The sequence below is a fragment of the Rhodotorula paludigena genome (assembly GCF_050403205.1).
Source record: "Rhodotorula paludigena JCM10292 DNA, Rt_paludigena_JCM10292v1_ctg2, whole genome shotgun sequence".
In the NCBI taxonomy this organism is placed as follows: domain Eukaryota; kingdom Fungi; phylum Basidiomycota; class Microbotryomycetes; order Sporidiobolales; family Sporidiobolaceae; genus Rhodotorula; species Rhodotorula paludigena.
In genome coordinates, this window is record NW_027481456.1 from 61,777 (window position 1) to 85,214 (window position 23,438).

General features: G+C 65.3%; 9 protein-coding genes across 9 annotated transcripts; 5 read left to right on the top strand and 4 right to left on the bottom strand.

Moving 5' to 3' along the window:
- Positions 1-445: 445 nt before the first annotated feature.
- Positions 446-1,723, bottom strand: PUP1 (proteasome core particle subunit beta 2; the record flags this gene model as incomplete). The annotated part of the gene is made up of 6 exons (XM_076645655.1): positions 446-558; positions 645-670; positions 741-1,121; positions 1,193-1,297; positions 1,382-1,443; positions 1,517-1,723. 6 exons carry the CDS (start codon positions 1,721-1,723, stop codon positions 446-448), a joined length of 894 nt encoding a protein of 297 aa, XP_076508525.1.
- Positions 1,724-1,772: 49 nt separating this feature from the next.
- On the top strand, positions 1,773-3,765 carry JCM10292_004321 (uncharacterized protein; the record flags this gene model as incomplete). Its single annotated transcript, XM_076645656.1, has 8 exons — positions 1,773-1,816; positions 2,407-2,591; positions 2,658-2,837; positions 2,909-2,940; positions 3,009-3,172; positions 3,255-3,341; positions 3,399-3,475; positions 3,542-3,765. The coding sequence occupies 8 exons, from the start codon at positions 1,773-1,775 to the stop codon at positions 3,763-3,765; spliced, it is 993 nt and encodes a 330-aa protein (XP_076508526.1).
- A 251-nt stretch (positions 3,766-4,016) lies between these two features.
- Positions 4,017-6,037, top strand: JCM10292_004322 (uncharacterized protein; the record flags this gene model as incomplete). The annotated part of the gene is made up of 10 exons (XM_076645657.1): positions 4,017-4,217; positions 4,297-4,309; positions 4,423-4,469; positions 4,539-4,782; positions 4,847-5,166; positions 5,282-5,305; positions 5,370-5,594; positions 5,680-5,743; positions 5,815-5,852; positions 5,915-6,037. The coding sequence occupies 10 exons, from the start codon at positions 4,017-4,019 to the stop codon at positions 6,035-6,037; spliced, it is 1,299 nt and encodes a 432-aa protein (XP_076508527.1).
- Positions 6,038-6,693: 656 nt separating this feature from the next.
- JCM10292_004323 (uncharacterized protein) lies at positions 6,694-10,522 on the top strand (the record flags this gene model as incomplete). The annotated part of the gene is made up of 5 exons (XM_076645658.1): positions 6,694-6,718; positions 6,788-7,965; positions 8,026-8,109; positions 8,165-8,648; positions 8,709-10,522. 5 exons carry the CDS (start codon positions 6,694-6,696, stop codon positions 10,520-10,522), a joined length of 3,585 nt encoding a protein of 1,194 aa, XP_076508528.1.
- A 192-nt stretch (positions 10,523-10,714) lies between these two features.
- JCM10292_004324 (TauD/TfdA dioxygenase family protein) lies at positions 10,715-11,947 on the bottom strand (the record flags this gene model as incomplete). The annotated part of the gene is made up of 4 exons (XM_076645659.1): positions 10,715-11,025; positions 11,085-11,368; positions 11,426-11,672; positions 11,731-11,947. The coding sequence occupies 4 exons, from the start codon at positions 11,945-11,947 to the stop codon at positions 10,715-10,717; spliced, it is 1,059 nt and encodes a 352-aa protein (XP_076508529.1).
- Positions 11,948-12,372: 425 nt separating this feature from the next.
- On the bottom strand, positions 12,373-13,846 carry ARA2 (D-arabinose 1-dehydrogenase (NAD(P)(+)) ARA2; the record flags this gene model as incomplete). The annotated part of the gene is made up of 5 exons (XM_076645660.1): positions 12,373-12,861; positions 12,924-13,015; positions 13,078-13,620; positions 13,679-13,733; positions 13,799-13,846. The coding sequence occupies 5 exons, from the start codon at positions 13,844-13,846 to the stop codon at positions 12,373-12,375; spliced, it is 1,227 nt and encodes a 408-aa protein (XP_076508530.1).
- A 229-nt stretch (positions 13,847-14,075) lies between these two features.
- JCM10292_004326 (uncharacterized protein) lies at positions 14,076-14,532 on the top strand (the record flags this gene model as incomplete). The annotated part of the gene is made up of 3 exons (XM_076645661.1): positions 14,076-14,238; positions 14,285-14,374; positions 14,444-14,532. The coding sequence occupies 3 exons, from the start codon at positions 14,076-14,078 to the stop codon at positions 14,530-14,532; spliced, it is 342 nt and encodes a 113-aa protein (XP_076508531.1).
- Positions 14,533-14,814: 282 nt separating this feature from the next.
- JCM10292_004327 (uncharacterized protein) lies at positions 14,815-19,243 on the top strand (the record flags this gene model as incomplete). The annotated part of the gene is made up of 12 exons (XM_076645662.1): positions 14,815-15,087; positions 15,145-15,812; positions 15,866-15,983; positions 16,043-16,185; positions 16,243-16,591; positions 16,657-16,775; positions 16,832-17,420; positions 17,484-17,623; positions 17,685-17,845; positions 17,907-18,337; positions 18,401-18,476; positions 18,531-19,243. The coding sequence occupies 12 exons, from the start codon at positions 14,815-14,817 to the stop codon at positions 19,241-19,243; spliced, it is 3,780 nt and encodes a 1,259-aa protein (XP_076508532.1).
- An 82-nt stretch (positions 19,244-19,325) lies between these two features.
- BMS1 (GTPase BMS1) lies at positions 19,326-23,415 on the bottom strand (the record flags this gene model as incomplete). Its single annotated transcript, XM_076645663.1, has 9 exons — positions 19,326-19,449; positions 19,512-19,662; positions 19,726-19,840; positions 19,900-22,393; positions 22,453-22,676; positions 22,734-22,852; positions 22,918-23,008; positions 23,081-23,263; positions 23,332-23,415. The coding sequence occupies 9 exons, from the start codon at positions 23,413-23,415 to the stop codon at positions 19,326-19,328; spliced, it is 3,585 nt and encodes a 1,194-aa protein (XP_076508533.1).
- Between the last annotated feature and the right edge of the window lie 23 nt (positions 23,416-23,438).

Sequence of the window (23,438 nt, forward strand, 5' to 3'; positions counted from 1 at the left end):
GGGCAAACAACTCAGCACTGTCTCGGCTCATCAAAGACAGGCAGGACCAGGCAATCCCGGCGCAGCGTCCGCGTGGTGGTCAGCGAGCAGGTCACCCGTCTTCTTTGAGCTGCTCACCCGCCATGCTGATGCGCCACAGAGTTGGCGTCCCAAGGCGCGGTGCTGCACTTTGACGATGCATCGTCGTTTGCGTTGTGTGCGCCACGGAACTCGACGCTGGGGCTGAGGGGCTGACAACTTCTGGCCGCCGGCCCTCAGGTCCGTGTTTCGATGCTGCGCAGGAAGGGACGCACGGTCCAAAGACTGTCACGTCAATTGAACGGCCTGATTCCGCGCTGAGCACGCTCTCAGGAACCTCGCGCGCAACTCGGCAACCGTGCAATGTACAAACAGTCTCGACCGCGTTCCCGTCCGAGACTTCGGGCTACAAAAGCCACCGACCCGCTCACGCATCGACCTCCATCGCGCCGCCCGCGCCTGCGCCGCTCCCTGCGGGGCCGGTCGCGAGCCCACCGGCGAGCGGGACGACTTCTTCGGCGACGACGAGCTTCTTGACCTCTGCGGGCGGGAGCGCACAGGACAAGAACTGGTCAGTACGCCGTGCTGCGCGGAGACGAGCGTGTGGAATGTGAGGGGGAACGCACCCTCCTTCGTCCATGCCGTCACGCCTCTGCACGGGGAGAGGGGCAACGAGTCAGATCGAGCGCACGGCAAGGGAAAGGAGGGGCAGGAGAGCGCACCGCCGCCACTTGTAGTTGCGCTCCTTGGTGACCTTCTCGTTGGGCGTGCGGTAGTTGCGCAAGTAGTCGGTCTTTGCCTTTCCCGAGTACTTTCCGTCCGTGTGCTCGCCCTCGATGACACACACGTCGACGTTGCTGCCCGACCCGAGGTCGTTCCAGATGCCGGCCTCGATCGCCTCGGCGACGAGCTCGACCGCGTCGCTGCGGCTCAGGTGCGGGCGCCACTTGGACTCGAACACGGACATGGCCGCGAGCGAGCCCGAGCCCATCGTCACATACGGGAGCTTGTCGGTCGAGCCGTGCGGCGCGACCGTGTACAGGTGCGGGCCCGTCACGTCGATGCCGCCGAGGACGAGCGCGGCGCCGACGTGGCCCTGGTACCTGCGGGACGGCGGGGCGGAGCTTAGCAGGAGCGAGTTGGGCGCGCGAAGCAGGGGACCAGGGGAACGCACTGGAAGAGGTACTGCTTGAGCATGGTCATGGCGGTTGCGACGAGCGGTGGCCGGCCAGTCGACAGCTCGTGCAGCTTGATGTTGGAGCTGATCATGTTGGTCGTGCTGTGCGATCAAGGGTTGGCCAGAGTGAGTACCGGGTCCGGGTCTGGCGAGACGGAGAGCGGGACAGAGGGCAGGGACACGCACAACTCGGTGTCGGCGGCGGTACCGGCACCGCAGCAGCGGATGTGCTCCGAGATGTAGTGGATCTGGGGGTTCAGGTCGGGTCAGACGTGGTTCTGCGCGAGTGACACCCGGCCACGAGTGGTGGAGAGGGCTCACCTTTTCGCAGTTCTTGTCTGCGACGATGGGGCCCTCGGTGGCCCTGGTGTCTGCGCCGAGGACGATGCCCGAGTCGTAGATGAGGCCGACGATGGTGGTGCCGGTGGAGCGAGCGCCGGGGAGGGCGAGGTTCTTGGCTGCGAGCGAGTCGTTGCGGAGGACGTTCTCGAAGGAGAAGCCCGAGGTTGACTGTGCGATGGCCGTCATGGTGCCGTGCGGCGCAGGCTAGGGCAGGGTGGACGAGGAAGGGCGGGAGATGACGACGCCTGGACGAGGCGAGGGAGGGGAGGCGCGGGTGCGGTGCGCGGGTGCGAGGGTGGAGTGCGGGTGGCTGTGCGAGTGTGCTCGGTGCAGTGCAGCTCTGCTCGGCTCGATCTGCGCGGGTCGACGCAGCCGTGTCGGGCAGACGGAGCGAGACCAAGTGCGAGCGGGGGTCGACCACAGCCAGCACCCGCCAACCTCGACCAGAGCCAGCTGCCGGCCAGTGAGTGCACTCCCGAGACTCCCTCCTCGCCTGCCCGCCCCGCTCGACTCGCCCGCGCGAACCCCGTCGCGTGCGGTTCTCCCGAGCGTCTGCCCGCCTTCATCTCTCGCGCCATGTGCTGACCCGTGCGCCGTGCGTGCACCCGCAGTGAACTCGTGGAAGTACGTACACGCGCGTAGACTACCCGCAGTCCCTCTCCCGAGCTGACGCGCGCTCCCTACGCTTCTCTGAACCTCGTCGTCCGTCTCGACCAACCTCGCCTCGTCCTCCCCGCCCGCTGCCTCCGTGCTTCTCGTGCTGCTCCCAAATCGACCCGATACTGCTACCTGAACATTCACAAACACCCCCACTTGACCCCGGGCGTGTCCTCCTCCGCCCCTATCGCGCCCCCACCTCGCCCGTGCAGGTCCTTCACCTCGTCCGTCTCGGCCGTCGCAGGCCAGGCCGCCTCGAGCGTCCAGGGCGCCACCCAGAACATCAACTTCAACGACGCCGGCAAGAACCTCGGAAAGGGCTTTGCCAACTTTGGCCAGACCATCCGCGAAAAGACGGGCCAGGTCCAGGACGACGATGTCACCGAGCTTCCCCAGGGTGCGTCTGCGACACGGCTCCTACTCCAGTCTTGCCTGTGCTGACGGGTCGCGCACGCGCACGCAGAGTACCTCGACCTCGAGCGCCGCGTCGACGGCCTCCGCACCGCGCACCAGAAGCTCCTCCGCGTCGCAAAGGCCTACGAGGGCAATTACGACTACCCCGTCAACCTCGGCGAGTCGGCGAGCGAGATCGGCGGCAGCCTCGCTCACAACCTGAGCGCCTTCGCCGCCGCTGCGACCAAGGGTGCGTTAAGTGTCCCGCTCAGGCCCTTCGCGTCTGGCAGCGCAAACGGCTTACACCGGTCTCCGACGCAGGCACCCACCTCCCGTCACCGCAAATTCACGACGTGCGTCGCAGCCTCCCTCCTCTCCGCCTTGCCCCTTCCCTGACCCCCTCTACTCCTCGCGCTTGCAGAAGCCCGTCGAGGTGCAGAAGACGCTCCCGCACGCCCTCTCGCGCGCGGCCGCGTCGGGCGCCGTCGAAGTCGGCCCGGGCCGCCTCGCCAACGTGCTCAAGACGTACGCCGTCACGCAGGACAAGGTCGGGAGTGCGCGCATCCGCCACGACGAGGAGATCAGGTGCGTCCCGGATACACTTGGATGTCCCGCTCGAAGGCGCTTTCGGCGCCAGAGCTGATGCAGCTGGACTTGGTGCGAGCAGCAAGAACTTCCTGCAGCCTTGGTCGGCGTCGCTCAACTCGTCGATCCAGGCGGCCGTCAAGGCGAGGCAGACGGTCAAGCAGGCGCGGTCCGTGATCCTCCCCTAGCCTGCTACTTCCTCTCCGTGCTCACACGTGTGCCACAGGATCTCGCTCGATGCGACGCGCGCGCAGTTCAAGAATGCGACGGGCGGGCCGAAGCAGGAGCAGGCTCGCATGGAGGGTCCGTCTGTCCCTCCCTTCTCTCGTCGCGCGCACGCCAAGCTGACGCACTCTGATCGCCCAACAGTCGAGGCCGCCGAGGAGCACCTGGTCGAGTCGACCGAGCAGGCGATCAACCTCATGCGCTCGGTGCTCGAGAACCCCGAGCCGATCAAGAACCTCGCGGCGCTCCTCAAGGCGCAGCAGACGTTCTACGCCGAGGCGAGCGAGGCCCTCGCGAGCGTGCTCGGCGAGGTCGAGGAGGCGGGCACGGCGGCAGAGGCCGAATGGCGCAAGAGCCGCGACCAGTAGATACCTACAGCGCGCGCCGACGGCCGTGTGCGCGCCTTCTCTCGTTCTTTCCCAGCTGCTCGCTGCGTAGTTCTGTCTCTCTCTCTCTCTGTCTTCTGGTACAATGGACTGTCTGTGTGCGCGCTCTTGCTCGTTGGGAGAGGAGAGCATCGGTTGCGCGTGCGTTCGGCAGCACCACTTTCGGGCGTCGGGCTCACATCGTCGTCGTCCTCTCGTCTCTCGCGGTCGTGCGCCCCTTGGCTCCGCTCGCCATGTTCCGCACGCTCCTCAGCGGCGCCCGTCGGTCTCCCTTCCTCGCAGCGATGGCCGCCCCCGTCGTCGTCGTCACCTCCACCTCGCTTCAGCAAGGCGTCTCTGACTCGGTCTCGTCCGATACGCCGGACCCGAGCCAGGACAAGAGCCACCACAAGAGCGGCGGAGGGGGGTTCGTCAACCCCTGGGCGAGCTTTGCGGTGCGTCGGGCGCGAGGGAGCAGCTTCATCAGTTGTGGGGAGAGGCTGACCGTGATCGAGCGCATCTCACGCCGCACAGGACCCGGGACGAGGTGCGAATCGCTCTCACTGACGTCTCAGCTACCCTGCACGACCGCTGCAGGGCGCAGGGCCTCCGCATAGTAGCGCTCTGCACCGCTCACCTCCACTTCGATGGCTTCCGCAGGGCCCGTCACGCTCTGGAACGCCTACAAGAGTTGGCAGAGCCACCCTGTGTGTCTCTCGACCGATCTTCAGCTAGATCGCGCCAGAGGACCCGGCCTGACTCCCCCTTTGCCGCAGGTCCCCTCTGCCGACCGCCTCCCGCAGCTCGTCCAGCCCACCTTTACGCCGCCGTCGTCCCTTTCGCCCGCAGAAGCCGAAGAGTGGCGCAAAGATCTCAAGACGACCTGGCTGGGTCACGCGTGCTTCCTCGTCGAGTTCCCGGCCGCGCCTGGAGACGGCGAGGGCAAGGACGGCGCGGAGCGGCGCGGGTTCCGCGTCTTGTTCGATCCGGTGTGGTCGCACCGGTGTTCGCCCAGTCAGCGTGCGCTTCTGCTTCTCGCTCTCGCGGCTCCTATCTCCCGTTCACGCCTTGCTCTCATGCGCAGTCATCGGGCCCGCACGCGTAACCAAGCCGCCCATCCCGCTCTCCGAGATCCCTCACATCGACGCCGTCGTCATCAGCCACTCGCACTATGACCACCTCGACGTCACCACGCTCAAGCACCTGTACAACGCCCAGCCGCAGGGCACGCTGCATTTCTTCGCGCCGCTCGGGAACAAGAAGTGGTTCCAGAGCACGATCGGCGTCAAGGCGAGCGAGGTCAGCGAGCTTGACTGGTGGGAGGACAGGGAGCTCCGGCTCGGCGAGGACACGGGCGCGGAGAAGGGCGAGAAGCTCAGGGTGCTGTGCACGCCGGGTCAGCATGTGCGTTCTTCTTTCCGTTCCTGGTCTCCGCGCTTGGCTCCCTCCTATCCCTGCCGCTTCTCGCGAGCTTCGATTCAAGACCTCTGAAGACTGACCAGCTCTCCTTGACGTGCAGTTCTCGGGCCGTTCTCTCACCGACGTACGCTGTCTGCGCCAATCCTCCCAGCGGCTCGGCAGCTGACTTTGCTTGCCGTCCTTCGCAGCGCAACGAGACCCTGTGGGCCTCGTGGGCCGTCTCGAGCAGCACGGGCGGCAAAGTGTGGTTCGCGGGCGACACGGGGTACCGCACCGTCCCGCGCGGCGACAACGTCGCGCTTGACGAGCTCGCCGTGTGCCCCGCGTTTGCAGAGATTGGCAAGCGCGAGGGGCCGTACGACTTGGGCATGATCCCCATTGGCGCGTACGAGCCGAGGTGGCTCTTTAGCTCGGTGCGTCGCGAGGTTATGCAGCTTGTCCCCGGTTGCGGCAACAGACTGACAGCTGGTCTTGCTGGTGCTTGTAACGATCGCACAGGTCCACTGTGCCCCCGAAGACTCGGTCGAGCTGCACCGCAGCGTGCGGGCAAAGAAGTCGATCGGTGGGTCGGGCTGACCTTCTCATCCTCTTCATAGCTAAGTGCCTTCGCCGCTCACTTGTTTGCTCTCGCAGGCATGCACTGGGCGACATGGCAGCTCACGCCTGAAGAGGTGCGCTTCTTACCCCTCATCGCTTGTCGGAGCCGTTGTCTGATCCATCGCCGTGCGCCTAGATGACCGAGCCGCCGAAGCGTCTGCGTGCTGCGTGCGAGAAGTACGGGATCAGCCGGGACGAGTTTGGCGTGACTGACATCGGCGAGACGGTCCGCATCAAGGTCGAGCGGCCGCAGCGATAGACTGCGGTACCGAGAGGGATGCAAGAGAATGTCTGTTAAGGTGGGCATCTGCTTGGCTTGAGACTACCGTGTGTACCTGGACTGACGCTTCCCCTTCCTCTGCACGCTGACCTTAGTGTAGACTCGTGCTGTACAGGTTGTAATACTGGTTCGCCGTGTCTGTGTGCCTCCTGATTTGCGTTCCGCGCGCGTCATGGCACCGTGTCGCTCGCCTCACCTCAAGGAGATTTCTGCAAGCGCAAGGACTACAAAAGACATGCTTTTGTGAAGAGAGGAAGGAAGATAAGGCCAGGTCCGCAGCAGGCCCGACTTAATCGCGCACGCGAGCGATGAAGCGAAGGCGATCGCCCCGGCGCGGCCCGTCGAGGCCGGCCCCTTCTGCGCCCCTTCTTGGCCCTTTCGCGCGACTCGCTCGTCCCGCTCTTCCGGACGAAAGCATCTCCGAGGCGGACAGAATCCCGCGACTGCACCCGCACAGTCCCCGAGTGCACCCCATTGTTCCCGAAGCGCACGCACCTGCGGACCCGACCCGTTTCCGCACCGCCTTCTCCCGCCGGCCATCTCGCGCCTGCTTTCTTCGACGACAGCGCCTCAAGACGGCCGTGTGACTGGCTCGAAGGAGCTCAGAGTTTGACAGTCGCTGCTCACCAGACAGGATGAGCGCTCCCGCCGTCTACTCGGGTGCGCGCAATCCGTCCCAACTCTCGCCGCAGGTCGTGGGACAATGCTGACTCGTCAGCCCGCTTGCAGAGCCCGCCTACGTGCACCCAGGACCCGCTACTGCGATTGTCGGCGAGACCCGTCCGACTCGCCTCGCTCCCGCCGCCCTCCTCTGCCTTAACTACCTGATAGACGAGCTGCTCCACCTCGTCGTGCACGCCGCATTGCATTCTCCTCCTTCTTCGACCACTCCGACAAACTCTCCGCCTGGATCTACGTCGCCACAGAATGTCGCTCCTTCGCAGCTTCTCGCGCCGCTCACGCACGGCGAGGTCCTCACCACCGACCGCTTCAAAGCGGCGCTCGCTCGCATCCTCGGCCCGACGCCGCTCGCCAAGGAGTGCATACTCGAAGCGGAGCTCGCAGTGCGTGAGCTTGTGCGCCGCGGGAGCCCAAGTCTGCGCGGAGATGGCGCGCTAAGGCGCAACAACGGCGTGTGGGGGAGTCCCGTTCTCGTGCAGAGCGGCGCAGAGGACGCCGGGCGCGCGAGAGAGGTGGCGCAGCAGGCAGCAGAGGTCTTCCGCGCCGTGCGCGCGTGGGTCATGCAGATCTCGGGGGTCGGGCAGGCGTGCCCGCCCGGTTCTGCAGGCCCCGTCCCGCTGCAGGAGCACCTCGCCATGCTTCTCCCGCCCAGACCGCCGCCTGCCGACGTCCAGTCGCCGCACGTCACCTTCCTCCTCTGCCTCTACGTCGAGCGCGTCCTCTCCTCCCTCGCAGCACACCTCCTCCGCCTCGTCGCATCCGTCCAGTCGCGCTCTGCCGACTCGGACCTCGCGGGCGCGATCGACGTCGAGACGGCCTGGATGGAGGACGAGCTCGTGTGGGCCTGGCTCGCGGGCATGCGCGTCCGCCGCTTCATCACCGACGAGGCCAACCTCGAGCGGCAGCGCATCGCGCGCGGCTCGCCCAACCTCGGCCGCGAGCAGCCTGGCGCGGGTCTGCCGCTCGTGAGGAAGACCTCGGCGTCAGCAACGAGCATACCCGCGACGGGAGCACCGCCCATGGCTGTTGGCGAGTCTGCGCGGAAGCCGTCCTTTGCGGGCTCGACCATCGCTCCTACCGCAAGCCGTGCGAGCTTCGAGTCGTCTTTGACGAACACGACGGCAGGGCCTGGATCGCTTGCATACGGGGCGAAGAAGGGCGCGGCAAACTCCTTCGGGCTGGGAATCTCGGGGTCGGGCTCGCAGGCGAACCTGGCGGCGGGCACGGTGCGCCGCTTCCACCCTCTCGAGCGACTCGCATTTGCTGACGAGACTCGTCGTAATAAGGCCGATGGCGCTTTCGACGAACTCTTACAGAGCGGACGAACGCTCAAGCTTTCGAGCACGCCAGACCGGCTGCGGACCTTCGAGGTGCGATTTGCTCCACCGGTCTAGGCTGCGTAATCGCTCACACATTTCTCAACAGCGCAATGGCCGCATCACAGGCTCTTCGTCCCTGCCTGCCTCTTCCGCCGCGCCGAACGGCTCTCCTGGCTCTCCCGGCCGCCGTCTGCGGGCACGAGACCCGCAACCCCGCAACTTCTTCAACGAGGAAGACGAGTACACCGAGTCGGCGCGCGAAGAACTTGAGCAGCGTCCGAACAACGGGCGGAAGGAGTCGCTCATGGAGCTCATCAGCTCGGCGCCGCCCTGGCACGGCCCCGACGGGTCCGCTCCGCCGTCAGAGGCAACCGCTTCGCGCCGCTCGTCGATCGTGCCGCGGCGTCCGTTCCCTGGAGACGACCCGTCCCACCCGATGAGCGTCGCGATGCGAGTGCAGGACTCGCAGGCTTCGGTCGACACGCAGGCCACGGCTACGAGCGGGAGCTCTTACACGCCTGGCAGCCCGCGGTCAAACATGAGGAGAATACTCAAGGCCAAGGATGAAAAGCGGGATTTGGCGAGCGAACGTACGTTGTCTCTGGTTGTGTGCCTCCTGTTCAGACGCGCCTGACGACTCGGTTGCGCAGGACAAATCAATAACGACCTTGCCGAGTTCTTCTCGCATGCGCCTCCTCCGCCTCCCTCGCGCAACCGTTTCCCAGACTTTGACGAGCCGGTGCGCACGCCGTCTTCGCCTAAGAAGGCTTCGAAGGGCGGTCTACGCGGCTTCGTCTCGAAGATGACCGGCAGCAGCCCTTCAAGCCGGCAAGGTGGTGAGGACGGCGCTCGCACTGCATCACCTACTTCGCCGGGCCCGCCATCGTACCGCTCGCACGCCGGCTCGCCTCCGCTGCGCACAAGCCGTTCGCGCTCTGCGAGCGTACAGAGCGCGAACGGCGCGCCGTACACCTCGCCGAGCCAGGCGGCGATGCGGGCGGCTGGGTTCGGCGACTCGGTCGCTTTCGCAGCCAAGGCGGCGGCGTACGCGCCTCCGCCGGGTCTCGGCTCCCCGTCTGCGTCGGCGCGACAGTCGAGACGGTCGAAGAGCGTCGTCTCGACCTCTTCTTTCGCGCCGACAGAGCGCAGCGAGCCTCTCCCGCCCCTTCCGCCGATACAGGCGTCGGAGAAGCAGCCTGTCTCGATCGACTCCCACACAGCCGCGCCTCCCGTTGACGGCAACACGCTGGGACTCGCACCGCCCATCCCGCCCGTCCCCGTTCATGACGAAAGTGCCATCAAGCCGCCGAAGCGCAGCTCGTCGCTCAAGCGCAACGGCCAGCCGCGCGAGCGCGAAGCATCGATCGCCTCATCGTCGCTTGCACCGGCGACCATCTCGCCGCAGCGGGCGCGTGAGACTTCGGGTGCTTCGACCGTGTCGCGCAATACCTCGACGTCGTCTCGCCAGCTGCCCGAGGTCGAATCGGTCGCAGCACCCGTCACGGTGACGCCAGCTGCAGCGGCTAACGCAGACGCGCCGGCACCTCCGATGGAAGTCCTCGCACAGCCCGACCCTGTCCTGCTCGCCAAGGAACGCGAGACTCTCGCTGCCGCCCAAGCCGTCGCCGCCGCAGCGGCGCTCGCGCCCGCTCTCGCCGTAGGCGCAGCGCAGGATGTCGACGCCGAAACCGCCGCAGCGAAGGAAGCGGGCTCACCGCCTGTCCGCATGGGGGTCGAAGCACTCGAGAAGGGCACGCCACTCTCGCCTCTCGAGGAGAGCCCGCGACCTGCTCCTGTCTCGTTCGCAGCGCACGACTTTGCGGCCGAACAGCAGCAGCAGCAGTCCCCCCATGGCGAGCTGTTGACGGCGCCCGAACCGGATGCGCAGCTGCGTGGATCGCAGGGCAGCACGACGCCCCTCTCGACGCCCCCAATGCCGTCGAACGGCGTCGCACCTGCGCTATCCCCTTCCGCCTCCCTCCTCGCTCTCAACGAGCTCAGCACCGCCACGTCCGCTGGCGCAAAGTCCTTCGTCTCGCTCCTGCGCGACTTGCGCGGCGCGATGCGCGGCGCCGACACGCGCGACGAATGCCTCGAGCTTGTCGAGAAGCTCTTGCGGGAACAGGCGGGGCGGGTCGAGGCGCTTGCGCTGAGGGAGAGGGGCGAAACGGAAACGGGGCAGGTCCGCGCGGATGAAGCAGAAGCAGAGAAGGAGCAGGCGGCAGTTGCGGAGGCACTGCTTGGCGAGCAGGCGGCGGATCTCGACACGTTCGCGTCGTCCGAGCAGCAAGAGGACCAGGCGGAAACGTCGGCTGTCGAAGAGCAGTCCCCTGGCGAGACCGCTCCCGACGTGCAACCCGCATCGACCGCCCCAGATCGCACATCCACGCCGCATATGCCTGGCCACTTGGAGTCTACTGCCGCCGCCGCCAACTCCTCCGGTCCCACCGCTGTGACCGCCTGAATTGTTGTACCCATTCGCCGTATTTATCTTAGTCGTGCCATCGTGTTGTCCTAGATCCTGCCCTTGTCGCAATCTTAGCTAGTTTCGCTCGCTCTAGACCTGACCCTCTCACTTCATCCTGTCGACGCGTTGGTAGGCACTGAAAGGTACTGCGTTGCGGTCAATGTCCGTCCATCTTGCGATGCGCGGCTTCTAAAGCCAGGAGGGGAGGCCGAGCGCCTCGCGCCTGCCCTTCGAAGCCGGGTCGAAGAAAGGCTCTTCGCCCACCGCAACGGTGCGGTTCCCCTCGCGGACCGACTCGCCCTCGTAGTCGACCGTGACGTTGTGGAACGAGCTCGTGTTGGACCAGATGGCGACGTCGTTGAGGTCCCAGCGGTACCGCACCTGGAGGTCGTGATTCTCGATGATGACCGAGTACAGGTACTTGAGCGTCTGCTGCGACTCGTCTTCGTTGAGCTCGACAATCTTGCGCGTGAAAGCCGGATTGACAAAGAGGCCCTTCCCTGCACGAGGCGCGCTTTGTCAGGTCGTTCATTTGTGAGAGCATGAGAAGGAGACGCACAGCCCGTGACGGGGTTGGTGCGGATGACCGGGTGCACGGCCTGCAGGTTTGCGCTGACGTTCTTCGGATGCCCGCGCGGGCCCTCGTGCACCTGGATGCCGAGGGCCTTGGCGCGCAGGTGGAAGCCGTTGCCGTCGTGCAGCGCCGTGAGGCCCTCGAGCCACTTGGCGTAGTGCGGGCTGAGCCTGTCGTATGCCTCGTACGCCGAGTACCACACGGTGTCTCCACCGCCCTCGGAGGGAAGCGTGTGCATGTTGAGGATGGCAAATGACGAAGGAGCGGGTCTGTGCAACAATCCATGAGCATGCGGCGGAAAGAGATTCTGGAGGGAGACCACGCACTCGAAGGTTACATCGCTGTGCACGCCGACACTAGCAAGGAGCGAGCGTCCAGGCCGGCGCGGCTGAGTGAAGCTGCGAGTGATGGGCGAGAGCTCCTCGTCCGGGCGGTGCTCGGTCGGGTGAATGTGTAGGCCCGACTCGGACGGTCCGCCAGACAGGCTACCGAGCTTGCGGGCAAGCGTCTTGAGCTCGTCGTTGGTAAGCTTCCGCTTCTGGTCCTTGAAGAACACCACGTTGCGGCGGGACACTGCATGAGGACGGGCATCAGTCTCTCGTTAGCGCGAGGTGAAGGGGGAGTCGCTTACCAACGATAGCGAGCTCGCGCAGGAGCTCGTCGGCCTTGTCGGCTTTGAGCAGGTCGGGCAGCTGCACGTTGCGGTACTGGGTACCGATGACAGGCGTAAGGTCCAGGCGCTCGTATGAGTCGAGTGCACCGCTCGGCTCGAGCGGCGAGTAGCTGCCCCGAGCCGCCAGTTTCGTCACAGCGGGTGCGAGAGTCGTAGTCAAGGTCTGCGTAGCCATTTTGCAAGATCACAGAGACAGCAGGAACACAAGTCAGCAAAGCCGAGGTAGCGTGCTCCAGGGTCGCTTGCGTGATGAGAGCGTCGGGGAACGCAAGGCGGCGCAAGTCAATGCCGAACCGGTTGCGTCTTGCAAGGCAGTCCTTGTGCAAGCAGCGCACACGCAAGCAAGCCGCACGACGCGCTCACGAGCTCGTGTGCGAGATGTCGGAGCGAAAGCAGGCGCCTCGGCTGCCGGCTCAGGCTGGCGGCAGCATCGATGCTCTCTCGCTGCAGAATTGTTCGGGTTCTGCTTCCGGAGGTTTTCGCTCAAGCAAACGAGCAAAGGAAGGGAAGCCGCTTACTCAGAAAAAGAAACTGATCCGGGAGCGGCACTGCAACTTGACTTCAGCGGACTGTACTTTGATTTGGTCCTTTTACCACAGTCTACACGCCAACGGCCCAGGTCCAGTTGAACGTGCCCGACTTTTTGAAGATCTCGACGACCTCCTTTTCGCACGCGGCCTGCACTCGCCCGACCTCGCCCGCTTCCTCGAGCCCCTCACCGGGGTTCCTCCCTGCACGCGACGCGCCGCCCTCTGCGCCGTACAGCTCGTGGTACACGCGCATCGTCTCGTGCACCTCCTCGGGCGTCGAGAGGCCAACGACAGTCGGCGTCTCGCAGCCGTCCGAGCCGGGGAGGCGCACGCTCGTGAACCCGAACCCGAGCGCGACGTCCTCGAGCTTGCGGCCGCGGCGCTCGCACGCGGCGACGGCGTCGCGCGTCGCGGCTTGCAGCGCGGGAGAGGCCGGGTGCCATGCGGGGCCGGCGGCGGTGCGGAGGAGACCCATCGAGAGCGGCGAGGCGACGAGGACTTGCTTGACGCCCGCGCGGTGGAAGTGCGGGAGGTACGTCTGCAGAGTCGTGTTCTGGAGCTGCGGGTACCCGAGCATCACGTAAGCGATCAAGTTAACAAGGAAGCACGCGCAGGCCGTACCGTATGGTGGCAATAGGACTGCATGATGTCGATCGGCTCGAGGTGGTGCGCGATGAGACGCGCAAGGCGAAGGAGAGTGGGCATGGGGTACCCTGCAGTGGGACAGGAATCGTGAGCGAGTGAACTGAGGAGACGGTCATTGCGAGGAACGCACCGCTGAACCCGACCGCGCGGATGACACCCTCCTTCTTCAGCGCAAACAGCTCTCGGAACGCCGCGAGGATCTTCTCGTCTCCCGGCCCGCGGATCGTTCCGGCGTCCTCGTCGCGCAGTCCCCATCGCTCAAGGTCCTCGTCGCGGATCTTGCCGTCCTCGCCGACCTTGAACCCTTCCTCACCCGCGTCGGCGAGCTGCTCGCTGACGAACTCGACGTCGTGCGCGTACACCCCGTCGAGGTAGTCGGTGCGCATGAGCTCCATGCTGCGCTTGACGCTCGCGCGGATGCGCTCGGGCGAGTAGTCGAACCCTTCCTCCTTGGTGCGGCCGTAGCGGCCGATTTTGGTGATGATCTGGTACGACTCGCGCGGGAACTCGTCGCGAATGCGGTCAAAGACGTGGCCGAGGACCTGCTCGGACGTGGTGTAGTACGGCGAGGTGTCGAGGGTGCGCAGGCCATAGCGGAAGGCAAGGCGGACGGCCTGTTCGGGCACGGACGACTCGAGCGTGTCCTTGTTGTTGTAGTCGAAGCCGTAGACGCCTGCACGAAGGCCGCGATCAGCTCGATCGCCGGAAGTCGGACGATCACGACGACGGACCTGCGCCGAGCACGAGCGGCGGGAGGGTGAGAGGGCCCTCGGTGATGCCACCGTCCTGTTACAGCACAGCAGCTGGTCAGCACGCAGGCATCACGGCGGGCAGTGCCGGAAGGGACGCACCTTCGGGTCGAGAGGCGGGTAGCGGGGAGTGAGGAGATCGGAGGCCATGGGAGCGGCGAGGAAAGCACGGCGGATGTAGCTGTGGTCTGTGTGAGCAAATGGGCGCGTGCACGAGTCGCGTGCGCGGAAGCGAGCGAGTCGTCCCAAGTTGACCTTTGCCGCGTTGATCTTGCTCGTCGGCGTCCTTCTCCCGAACTGAGGGCCGCACGCCAGGCAGACGGCGAGGATGCTGCGCCAGATGGCTTCGATCCTCCGCTCGTGCGCTGGCCGCAGCGCCATGCCCCGCTCGCCGTTGCGCTCTCCCCACCGTTCCGCGTCGTCGTGGTCCGAAGCCTGGACGCAGGGCCTCGCCACCAAGGTCCCCGTCAGCCCGCTTTCCCTCGTCTTCTTCGGCCTCGGTCTCGCCTCGCAAGGCGTCGCCTGGTACGCGGTCAACGAAGGTGCGCTCGTGTCGGCCCCACATGTACATGCTCGACTGTCGCACAGTGCGCCAGGTCCTCGAGCTGGACAAGGAGTTAGTCACAACTGTGCGTGACTACAAGGCGGCTATCGACGCGCACGCGCTCGCCCTCACCCGTAAGCCGCTACACCAGTTTGCGGCTTCCTGGCCATCGAGATCGCTGAACGACTCTCTGCCACGCGCAGCCGAGGCCTCCGACATCCTCCTCGAGCTCATCAATGAGCGCATCGCCATCAAGCGCGCAAGTCGCGACGAGTCGCCGGCCGCTGCCTGAGATGAGGACTCCGGGACGATGTGTTGAGGCAGGGGAAGGAGTGGGAGGGGAGCTGAGAGCGCTTTCTGTCTGTTTCGGGCCTGTTTGTATCCGCCGAGCTTGTCGTCGTACACTAGTCGCAATCGCACCGCAATGCTCTCGTCGTGGTCTCGAGAGGGGTCGCGTCGCTCGTCTGCCGGACCCGACGTCGCCTCGCGTCCCAACCGCTTTCCCTGACCAGCCTTCTTGACCAAGCCGGCTCGAAGCTAGAGACACTGCGCTAGGGAGCAGCGTCGGGCCCGCATGGACTCGTACCCGAACGAGTTCACCGCTCATCACCGCCCGCTCCTCTATGTCGCCGGCTTGGGCACGGGCGCACCGGGCCAGCCGGGAGCACCACCGGCAGGAGTAACGACATCGCCGGTAGCGAGTGCACCGCCGCAGGAGCCCTCAAGCGACCCGTTTGCGATCCTCCAGGCGGCGCTCCGCAAGACGCTCGCTTCCCGCAGGGCGTTTCCGCTGTGGGACACGAGCAGGGGGACGCAGAATGACTTCCACACAGTTCTCGTGGACAAGGTACGCGCTCCTTTGTCCAGGCAATGGGCCGGACTGACCCCGCTCGACTCGACGCAGAATATCCGGTTCCCTCCCCTCAAGGCCCGACCCGCCTCGACTGCGCCTCCGTCCGCCACAGGGCCACCCGCACTGCACTCTCCGATCTCCCCACTCACCCCGACCTCTCCGCTCTACCCAGACGGGATCATTGCGCCCATCTGGATTCGCAAACACCGCGAACTCGTCCCCTCCGTCTTCATCCTCGTCCTGCGCCTGCACGAAGCCCACGGCGCCGGCACGTCGCGCGACCCGGCCGAGCGCGAGGACGAAGAGCGGCACCACGACGGCGAGCTCGTGCGCGAGATCGTCGACCGCAAGCGCTCGACGCTCGAGCGCGGCATCAAGCTCGCCGTCGTCCTCCTGTGCTCGCGCCAGCTCCTCGACGACCCGGCGCTCGACATCCGGCTGTCGCTCATCCGCCGGCAGAGCGGGCTCGACACGCGCGCGTCGCTCTTTGTCATCTCGCCCGTCCCGCAGAGCGAGGTGACCAACTTTGTCCTGAGCCTCCGCGCCGAGCTCTTCCCCGCCGCGCTCGACTACTACCGCGAGCATGGGAGGCGCGTCCGACGGAAGCGGACGAGGCAGGCGCCGCGCGGCGGACTGAGCGAGCGAGGGTGGAACGTCCGGTACGACTACAAACTCGCCTTGTTCGCCGAGATGCGCGGCGAGATCGAGGTGTCGCTCAAGTGCGTCTCTGCGCTCCTTCCAATCGTTTCAGGTGATTGACCCCGTGTGACAGGCACTACGAGGACTGCTACGATGCGCTCGTCGACATGTTTGGGCAACCCGAGCTGCTTGTCGCGCGCACGAAGCGATGGGCAGAAGCCAAGGTGCTCGCAGATTGCGTATCGATCAAGGTGCGGCGAGCCTTGTTCCGCGAAAACCAACGGGACTGACGGTTTGAGCGCACGCGCAGATCTGCAAGATGTACCTCTACTCGAACGAGCCTTCACGAGCACTCGCTCAGCTCAATCGCCACGTCTTCCGGTTCCGCGAGCTCAGCAACAGCTGGAAGATCGGCGAAGACACGTTCGAGTTCTGGTCCTGGCTTTCGAAGCAGTGCGTTCTTCGCGATACTTCCCTTCTCGTCGGCAACTGAGTCACCGCGTTCTACAGGTACCGCCTTTTCGGCGACCTCACAACCATCGCCCTTCGTTCCAGCTTCCGCCTCCCCTCCCTGCGCCCCCCGCCTACTCCCCGACTCCCTCCCGCCGCCGCTGCAGCCGGCGCAGCAGGCCAATTCCCCTCGCCCGGCCTCGTCCCGCTCAATGTGCTGCAGCACGCGGGTCACTACTACCACCTCGCTGCGGTGTGCGCCGTCGCGCGGCGCGACACGTTCCGCGCCGCGGCCCGGAGAATCGACGAAGCTGTGGCGGGCGAGCAGGGCCAGGCGGGCGACGTGGCGGCGAATAGTCCGGCGCTGGTGCACGAGCGCAAAGTCGACCATGCCGAGATCATTGTCGAGGTGCGCGCTCTCTCTGCTCGACCGCGAGAACGAGGAGATCGCTGAGCCAGCTCTGCGTTGCGCAGCTTTTCACCAAGGCGTACGAGTTTTTCAAGGCCCACCGCGCAAAGAACATGACGTTCTGCATTGCTGCCGAGATTGCTTCTGCGCATCTCGAGGCCGGCAAGTTCGACACGGCGCTCAAGTGCGTGGTCTCAGCGCTCTCCGCGAAGTGTTCCGCTGTTGATCGCTCGCGAGCAGATTCTACGACCGCATCGCCAAGAACTACCGCCGTGACGGGTGGCGAGATGTCCTCGACATGATCCTCGAGCGCTCTTTCCGCGCTGCGCTAGAGTGCCAGGATTGGCCCAGCGCCCTTCGTGCAGGGTTCGAGCTGCTCGCGCCCACGTCGCGCATCTCGACCGAGCAGCGCGAGGAGTACGCCCGTCGTGTCGTCGAATTGCTGCAGACGCATGTGCCGCCAGCGCCAGAGCAGGCGCGCCTCGAGCTCGACATGACGGAGATGGCGCCGTTGCTCGAGTGCCACCTCGCCTTCCTCCGGCCTTCGGCGCACACCTCCCAGCCTGTTCCCTTCCAGCTCTCGTTGATCGCACCCTCGACTGCTCGCTCGGGCGAGCTCGCGTTCAACCACCTCGACCTGCACTTCAACGACGACCGACCGCCACTGCGCGTCTCGCATGCGGACGCAGCGGCACAGAGCGCTGTCGAGCATGTCGCGCTTGGACGCGTCGGATCGGACCAGGAGCGCACGGCATCGCTGCGGTGGGGAGCGGGCGAGAGCAAGGTGTTGACGGGGAGCATCTCGGTCGACCGGGAGCTAGAGCTGACGGTAGACTTCTTTCCCGAAATCGCCTGCTCTGAGAAAGCGTGCTAACCGCTGACTCGCACGCAGGTCGAGAAGGTCGTGCTCACCGCCCAGGTTGGCGCCTGGACGGTCATCTTGACGATGCAGCCAGAGCGCATGCCGGACACAAGCTTGTGGCGCGTCAATGACAAGGTTGTCCCGCTGCTGCACCAGGCCTCGGCCTGCCGGTACGTCCCTCGTTGTCTTTACGTATGCTCTTGGCGTCCTCAAAAGCCCGTTGCGTTGCAGCGTGTCTCGCCGCGAGCTTCGCGTCAACGTCTCGACCGAATGCGCAACGCCCGCGTACCTCGACGAGCGCTTCCCGATACATGTCGACGTGTCGAACGACGATGAGGTCGAAATGCAGGTCTACCTGCTGCTCTTCCTGCAACCCGGCGAGGATGGATCGCGTGAGTGGTTGTGCCGTTCCGTCTCGATGACTTCGAGAAGCTGACTTCTCCTGCGTGACAGACGACCGCATCCTGGTTGATGAGCAAGCTTCGAACGCCGTCATCGAGTCTCTCCCGCTCGGCACCGTTGCGCCCGGCTCGTCGCTGCGCAAGACTTTCCACCTCGAAACGCTTGGCGGCATTCCCGGCCCGCGCAACATCGACGTCACGGTCCGCGCCCTCCCGCTCGACTCACCGGCGTCGACCGGCTCTGCGGCGACGCTCCCGCCCATGGCAACCGAGGTCACCCGAGCCCTCCCCATTCCAGCTATCCGCCCGATCCACGCTTCGTTCGACACGCAGGTGTACAAGCGCAAGCGACCCGTCAAGGCACTCACGGATCTGAGCGATCCCGACGGGTGGGAGGGAGCAAGCGACGCAACGATCGTGGCCGGACTGACGGCGGCGGGGCCATGGGACATCGAGGTCCTCGGCGTGTACTTGCATGCCGATGTGCGTTGCGGAGTCCATAATGCGCCACGTCTTCAGGAGAGTGCTGACTTGTGCCTTGCGCAGAATTCACCAACCCTGCGTGTTGTCGAATCGTCACTCGGCTACCTCGACGAGAAGGGCGAGCAAGCGGATCCTATGCGTAGGGTTTGTTCCTAGACCCCAATGCATATAACACGCTGACGTTTGCCCGCAGCCTGGTGTCCCGGCGACGTTTTCAATGCCCTCTTCCGCCTGGATGTCCTGCCCGACACCATGCAGCCGCACGACTCGAATGTCCAGCTCGAGCTGCGCTGGCGTCGCAGCGGGACAGACGTTGAGCCGGCCTCGACTCGTTTGCGACTAGCGGCGCCTAAGCCCGTCCCCGACAAGCCGACCATCACCCTCGCTCTGCCTCCCTTCCTCACTGTGCACCAACCAGCCACGATCCCCTACCGCTTCTCGAACCCGACTGGCCGAGTCGTCACGCTCTCCAGCCAAGTCGACAGCAGCACCGACGTGCCTTCGACCTTTGTCTTTGCCGGTCCGCGCCGGCTGCCCGAATGGACGCTCGCGCCTTACGAGGAGCGCGAGGTGCAGGTCCGCGTCGTCCCGCTCGCAGCAGGACACTGCGCACTCCCGCGCATGCGTGTCTGGCAAATCGAGCATCCGCCGCCGCCCACGCGGGACGAGCTGGAGACGCGCGTAGATGAGGAGGGTCGGGCGATCCCGCCGCCGCCGAGACCGCAGCCCAAGGTGAATGAGCTCGAGGTCGAGGTCGAGTCGGATGCGATTGAGGAGGTGGACCCGGCGCAGGCTGAGCTCGAGGCGGACTTGCGCAGCGCGAGGGAGGGGGACGAGAGCGAGTCGAACGCAGGAGGAAAGGCTCCACCGGGCAGGCCACACATCGTACTCGTCCTTCCACGATAGACGTCTATCACTTGCAAGCGACAACATCATTCTCTATGGTCTGTAGCGGAGAGGAAGAGGAATTGCAAGTACTGCCATCTCCCTACTCGCGCCTCTGCTTCTTGGCAAAGCGCCCGCCCTCGGCCTTGCGCTTTTCTGCGCGACCTTGCGCCGCGAAGAACTCCTGCTTGTCCTTCTTCTCGCGCTCGCCGCGCTTGGCATCCTCCCTGTGAATAGCAACGCAAGTCAGCGGAAGCTCGTAAGAGTGTGATACGCAGACGAGACTTACTTCGCGAGCTTCTTCGCGCGTTCCGCCTTGTTGGCCGCCTTGGAGTCTTTGCGCTTCGCCTCCTTGTCGCGCGAGATGGCCTGGACCTGCTGCAAGAGCGACAGCGCCTTCTTCTCGTCGGTATCCATGACGACAGCACGCTTTTGCATGTCTGTGCGGCGCAGCAAAGAAATGAGTAGATGCAGAGATACGCATTGACAGACTGTAAACGTACAGGTCTTCGTCTGCTGCTTGGGCTGCATCTTGGGCTTCGATGCGAACGGCAGCGCGGACTGGAGCTTGCGCGGCACCTTGAGCGTGTTGAACCGGCGCGTCTCGCGGACAATGGGCTGAAGGCAGAGCGAACGTCAGCAGATGCGCGGTGTAAGCGAACGAAGCCAGGTCGCACCTTGTACAGCGAGTTGACGTCGGCAGGCGTCTTGAGGCCCTCGGCGCGGCGGACCTCGCCCGTCAAGCGCATGCCGGTCCACGCAGACTTGTCGCGCAGAAGGAGGTTGCCGACGGCGTTGTAGTACTGGCGCGGCTTGACCTGGTACCATGCACGGAGGAAGATGATGTCGCTCATGAGGATCTTGTCCTCAAACGCGGCACGGAAGCAGCCTTCGGGCTTGGCGAGCGCCTTCTTGACCTGACCACGAATGCCCGACACGGTGCGGATGTAGGCGCCCTCGAACTTGGCCACCTCGAGCGACGAGTTGAACATGTCCTTGACGAACGCCGTGTTTTTGAAGATCTTGTACGGCGTACCCGTCAGCTTGAGCTTCTTGACAATCTCAGTCGTGCCGTTGATATCGGTGACAACGCCCGACGCCGAGACACGGAACGAGGGCGTGTCGGCTGCGAGACGGGTGAAGGCGCAGAAGCCGGTATTGGGCGCCGAGATGGGGCCGTAGAAGGTCGCGAGGCAGTGCATGTGCTCGGGGGTGTATTTGAGCATGCGGTTGCGCGTGCCATCGTCGAGCGAGTAGACGGGTACCGTCTGGAACCGCCGCCATCCGAGCGAGAAGATGAGCGGGTCGTTGGTCTTGAGGATCTTGGGGTACCAGCGGTGCTTTTTGAGCCGGACCTGAACGTAGCCGAACGACTCCTCGTGTGCGAGCAGGTGGCCCACGATCATCGGGATGCGCGGGTTGAAGTTGTTGACCAGCTCGCATGGGACGCCGTGGATCTCGAGGCGCACGTAGGTCCCCGGACGGTGGCCCTCGACAAGCGCGCGCGTCTCGGCATCATCGTCGGCAAACTCTTCCCGCGTCGCCTTGAGCTTGCGCTCCATCTCTGCCTTCTGCTCGGTGTAGAAGTCGAGCTTGTCCTCGTCCTCGTCGTCGTCGTACTCGGCGTCGAACTTGCGCTTAAGCATCTCCTTCTTGTCGGCGAGCTCGCGCGCCTTGCGCTCCTCGTCGTCCAGCTCGTCGAGCTCGGGCGGGAAGGCCGACTTATCCTCGCCATCGTCGCTGCCAGCCTCGAGGTCCTCGAAGTCGCCTCCCTCCTCCTCGTACTTGTCGTCGCCGGTCGGTGCGCTACCGTCGCCAGTAATGAAGAGGTGGCGGATCGAGTCGAGGAACTCCTCGTCCTCCCAGACGCCGAGGTCGGCGACGTTGACCGGCCGGCGGAACTGGTCCTCGTCTGCGCCAGGCGCAGTCTCTGGGTCGCGCGCGAGCTGGAACAGGTCATCGTCTTCGTCCATCTCGCCGGCTTCGCGCGCCGCATCGGCCTCCTCCTTTGCCGCGACCGTGTCCTCCGTCTCGCCCGCCGCGATCTGCGCGGGCGTCAGAGTCGAGTTGTAGATGAGGCGCATGAGGTTCTGTTTGCGCCGGCTCGACGCCATGGTCTGCGCCGCCCGTGCCGCGAGGTTCTTCTTCCACTCGGGCCCGTGCTCGTCCTCGTCGTCCTCGTCGCCGTCCGAGGCGATGTCACCGCCCTCCTCATCCTCATCGTCGAAACCGAGACGGCCATCGCCATCGCCGTCGAGACCGAAATCGAGCTCAGAGTCGCTGTCGGCGAAAGCGATCTCCTCGCTCCGCGGGCCAGCGCCGTTGCTCGCACGACGCTTGCCCTTGCCCTTCGAGCGGCCATTCGCCTCAAACGCGAGTTCAGTTCCCTCCTCGAGGTCGGCCGAGTCGTCGACAGCCTCGTCGTCGGTGTCGAAGTCGTCCTCGTTAATGTCCACCTCGTCCTCTTCGTCGCTCGCGTCCTCGTACTCGGCCGGGTCGAAGTCGCCGACAGCGTCGTCGAACGCTGCGCGACGCTGGCGCTTGGGCGACGCGCCCGTGGACGAGCCCTCGCCGAGGTCCTGCTGCTGGGCCTGGTAGTCGGCCGCCGTGAGCGGCTTGGACGAGCCAAAGATGCGGATCTGGCTCTTTGCGACGTTCTCAGCGAGCGTCGCGTCGGCGTCCTGCAGGTCCATGACCATCTGCACGCCGTCGCCCTCGTCGCCCGCGCCCGTGAACTCCTTTTCGCCCTCCTCGGCGCGGCGGCGCGAGAACGTCCCGCTCGTGTTGATCCACACGCGCTCGCCGTCCCACGTGACACCCTGGCCCGACCCGCCGCTCATGGGCGCATACGCGACCTTGTTGCGGTCGCCCATCTTGCGCCGCTTCTCCGAGTCCTTGGTCGGGAGCGGGCACGGGTCGATGAGCTCGAGCATGCGCGAGACCTCGAAGGCGTCGACGCCCGAGCCGGGGATGTGCACGCGGACCGAGTTGCTCGGGCCGGGCGGGCGGAGCGGCACGCCGCGTAGGTAGCCGAAGAGGGCGACCGAGCGGTCGGCTTTGGGGTCCTTGCGCAGGACCTCGCGCGAAGTGAGGTCTTCGAAGCGGTCGGCGAGGAAGTAGGAGTGGGTGTTGCGGAAAGTGAGGGGGCGGAACTTGGCGACGGAGATGAAGCTGCAAAGCGACAATAGGTGAGATGACGAGACGCGGTGAGCGACCAGACGGAGACGCACCGGCTGAGGTTGAGCACTTCGCGGTCCGGGTAGCGGCCGTTCATCACACCCGACAAGTAGAACATCTTGGCGCCGTCGTAGACCTCGGTCCAGAAGCGCTTCTTCAAGCGCTTCTTCTGCGCCTTGAGCGCGGCGGGCGTCTTGACAAGGTCGAGGTGGGTGAGAACGGCGATGAGCTTCGGCAAGCCATGCGACGACAGTGCAGAGAGCGCCTCAAAAGTTTCCTGCGCAGCGGATGAGTGTCAGCGGAGAAACAGAGGAGCAGGGCGAGGAGAACGCACCATCTCCAACCCGAAACTACCGTCAATCATGAGGAGAACGAGGTCCGCAACTTTGGCCGTGTCGATCATGGCGCCAAGGTCATTCGGAACTTCGATGAAGGTGAGGCGGCGGTTCTTGCCTGCGAGACGAGGAGGTACCGGGTCAGCTCGAGCGGAATGAGCAGACTGCCGTGACGCTGCGCACCCGAGACGACGGTGACGGGGCCCTTGATGTCGACCATAGTGTTCTTGGTGTACCGGCGGACGAGGGAGCGGATCAAGGTGGTCTTGCCGACCTACGGAGCACAACAAGCCATGGTGAGCGGAAGCGGGGAGGGAACGCATAGACGCAGCGAAGTCAAACTCACGCCGTTCGGGCCCATGACTGCGACAATGACTGGCGGCACCTCGACTTCGACCTCCTTGCCGCCCTGTCCCGCGGTGCCGTTAAAGGTGCGGTCGACCGCGGGGACATGGAGGCGAGTCTGGTCCTTCTCGACGTTCCTGCGCGCCTGCTTCTCTGCGCGCCTGAACGATGCACTCGTGAACGCCTGCAGTGCCCACGTGAGCCCGGTCAGCCGTGTTGTCGAGCGAGGCGGCGAGCTCGCTGTGGACGCGCCTTTGGGTTCTTGCCCTTCTCCGGGCCCTTCTTGGGCGCTTTGGACGGGCGGTGTGCCCGGTTCGACTGCTTGTCGCCGTCCATCCCGGCAGCGGCACGAGCTTGTG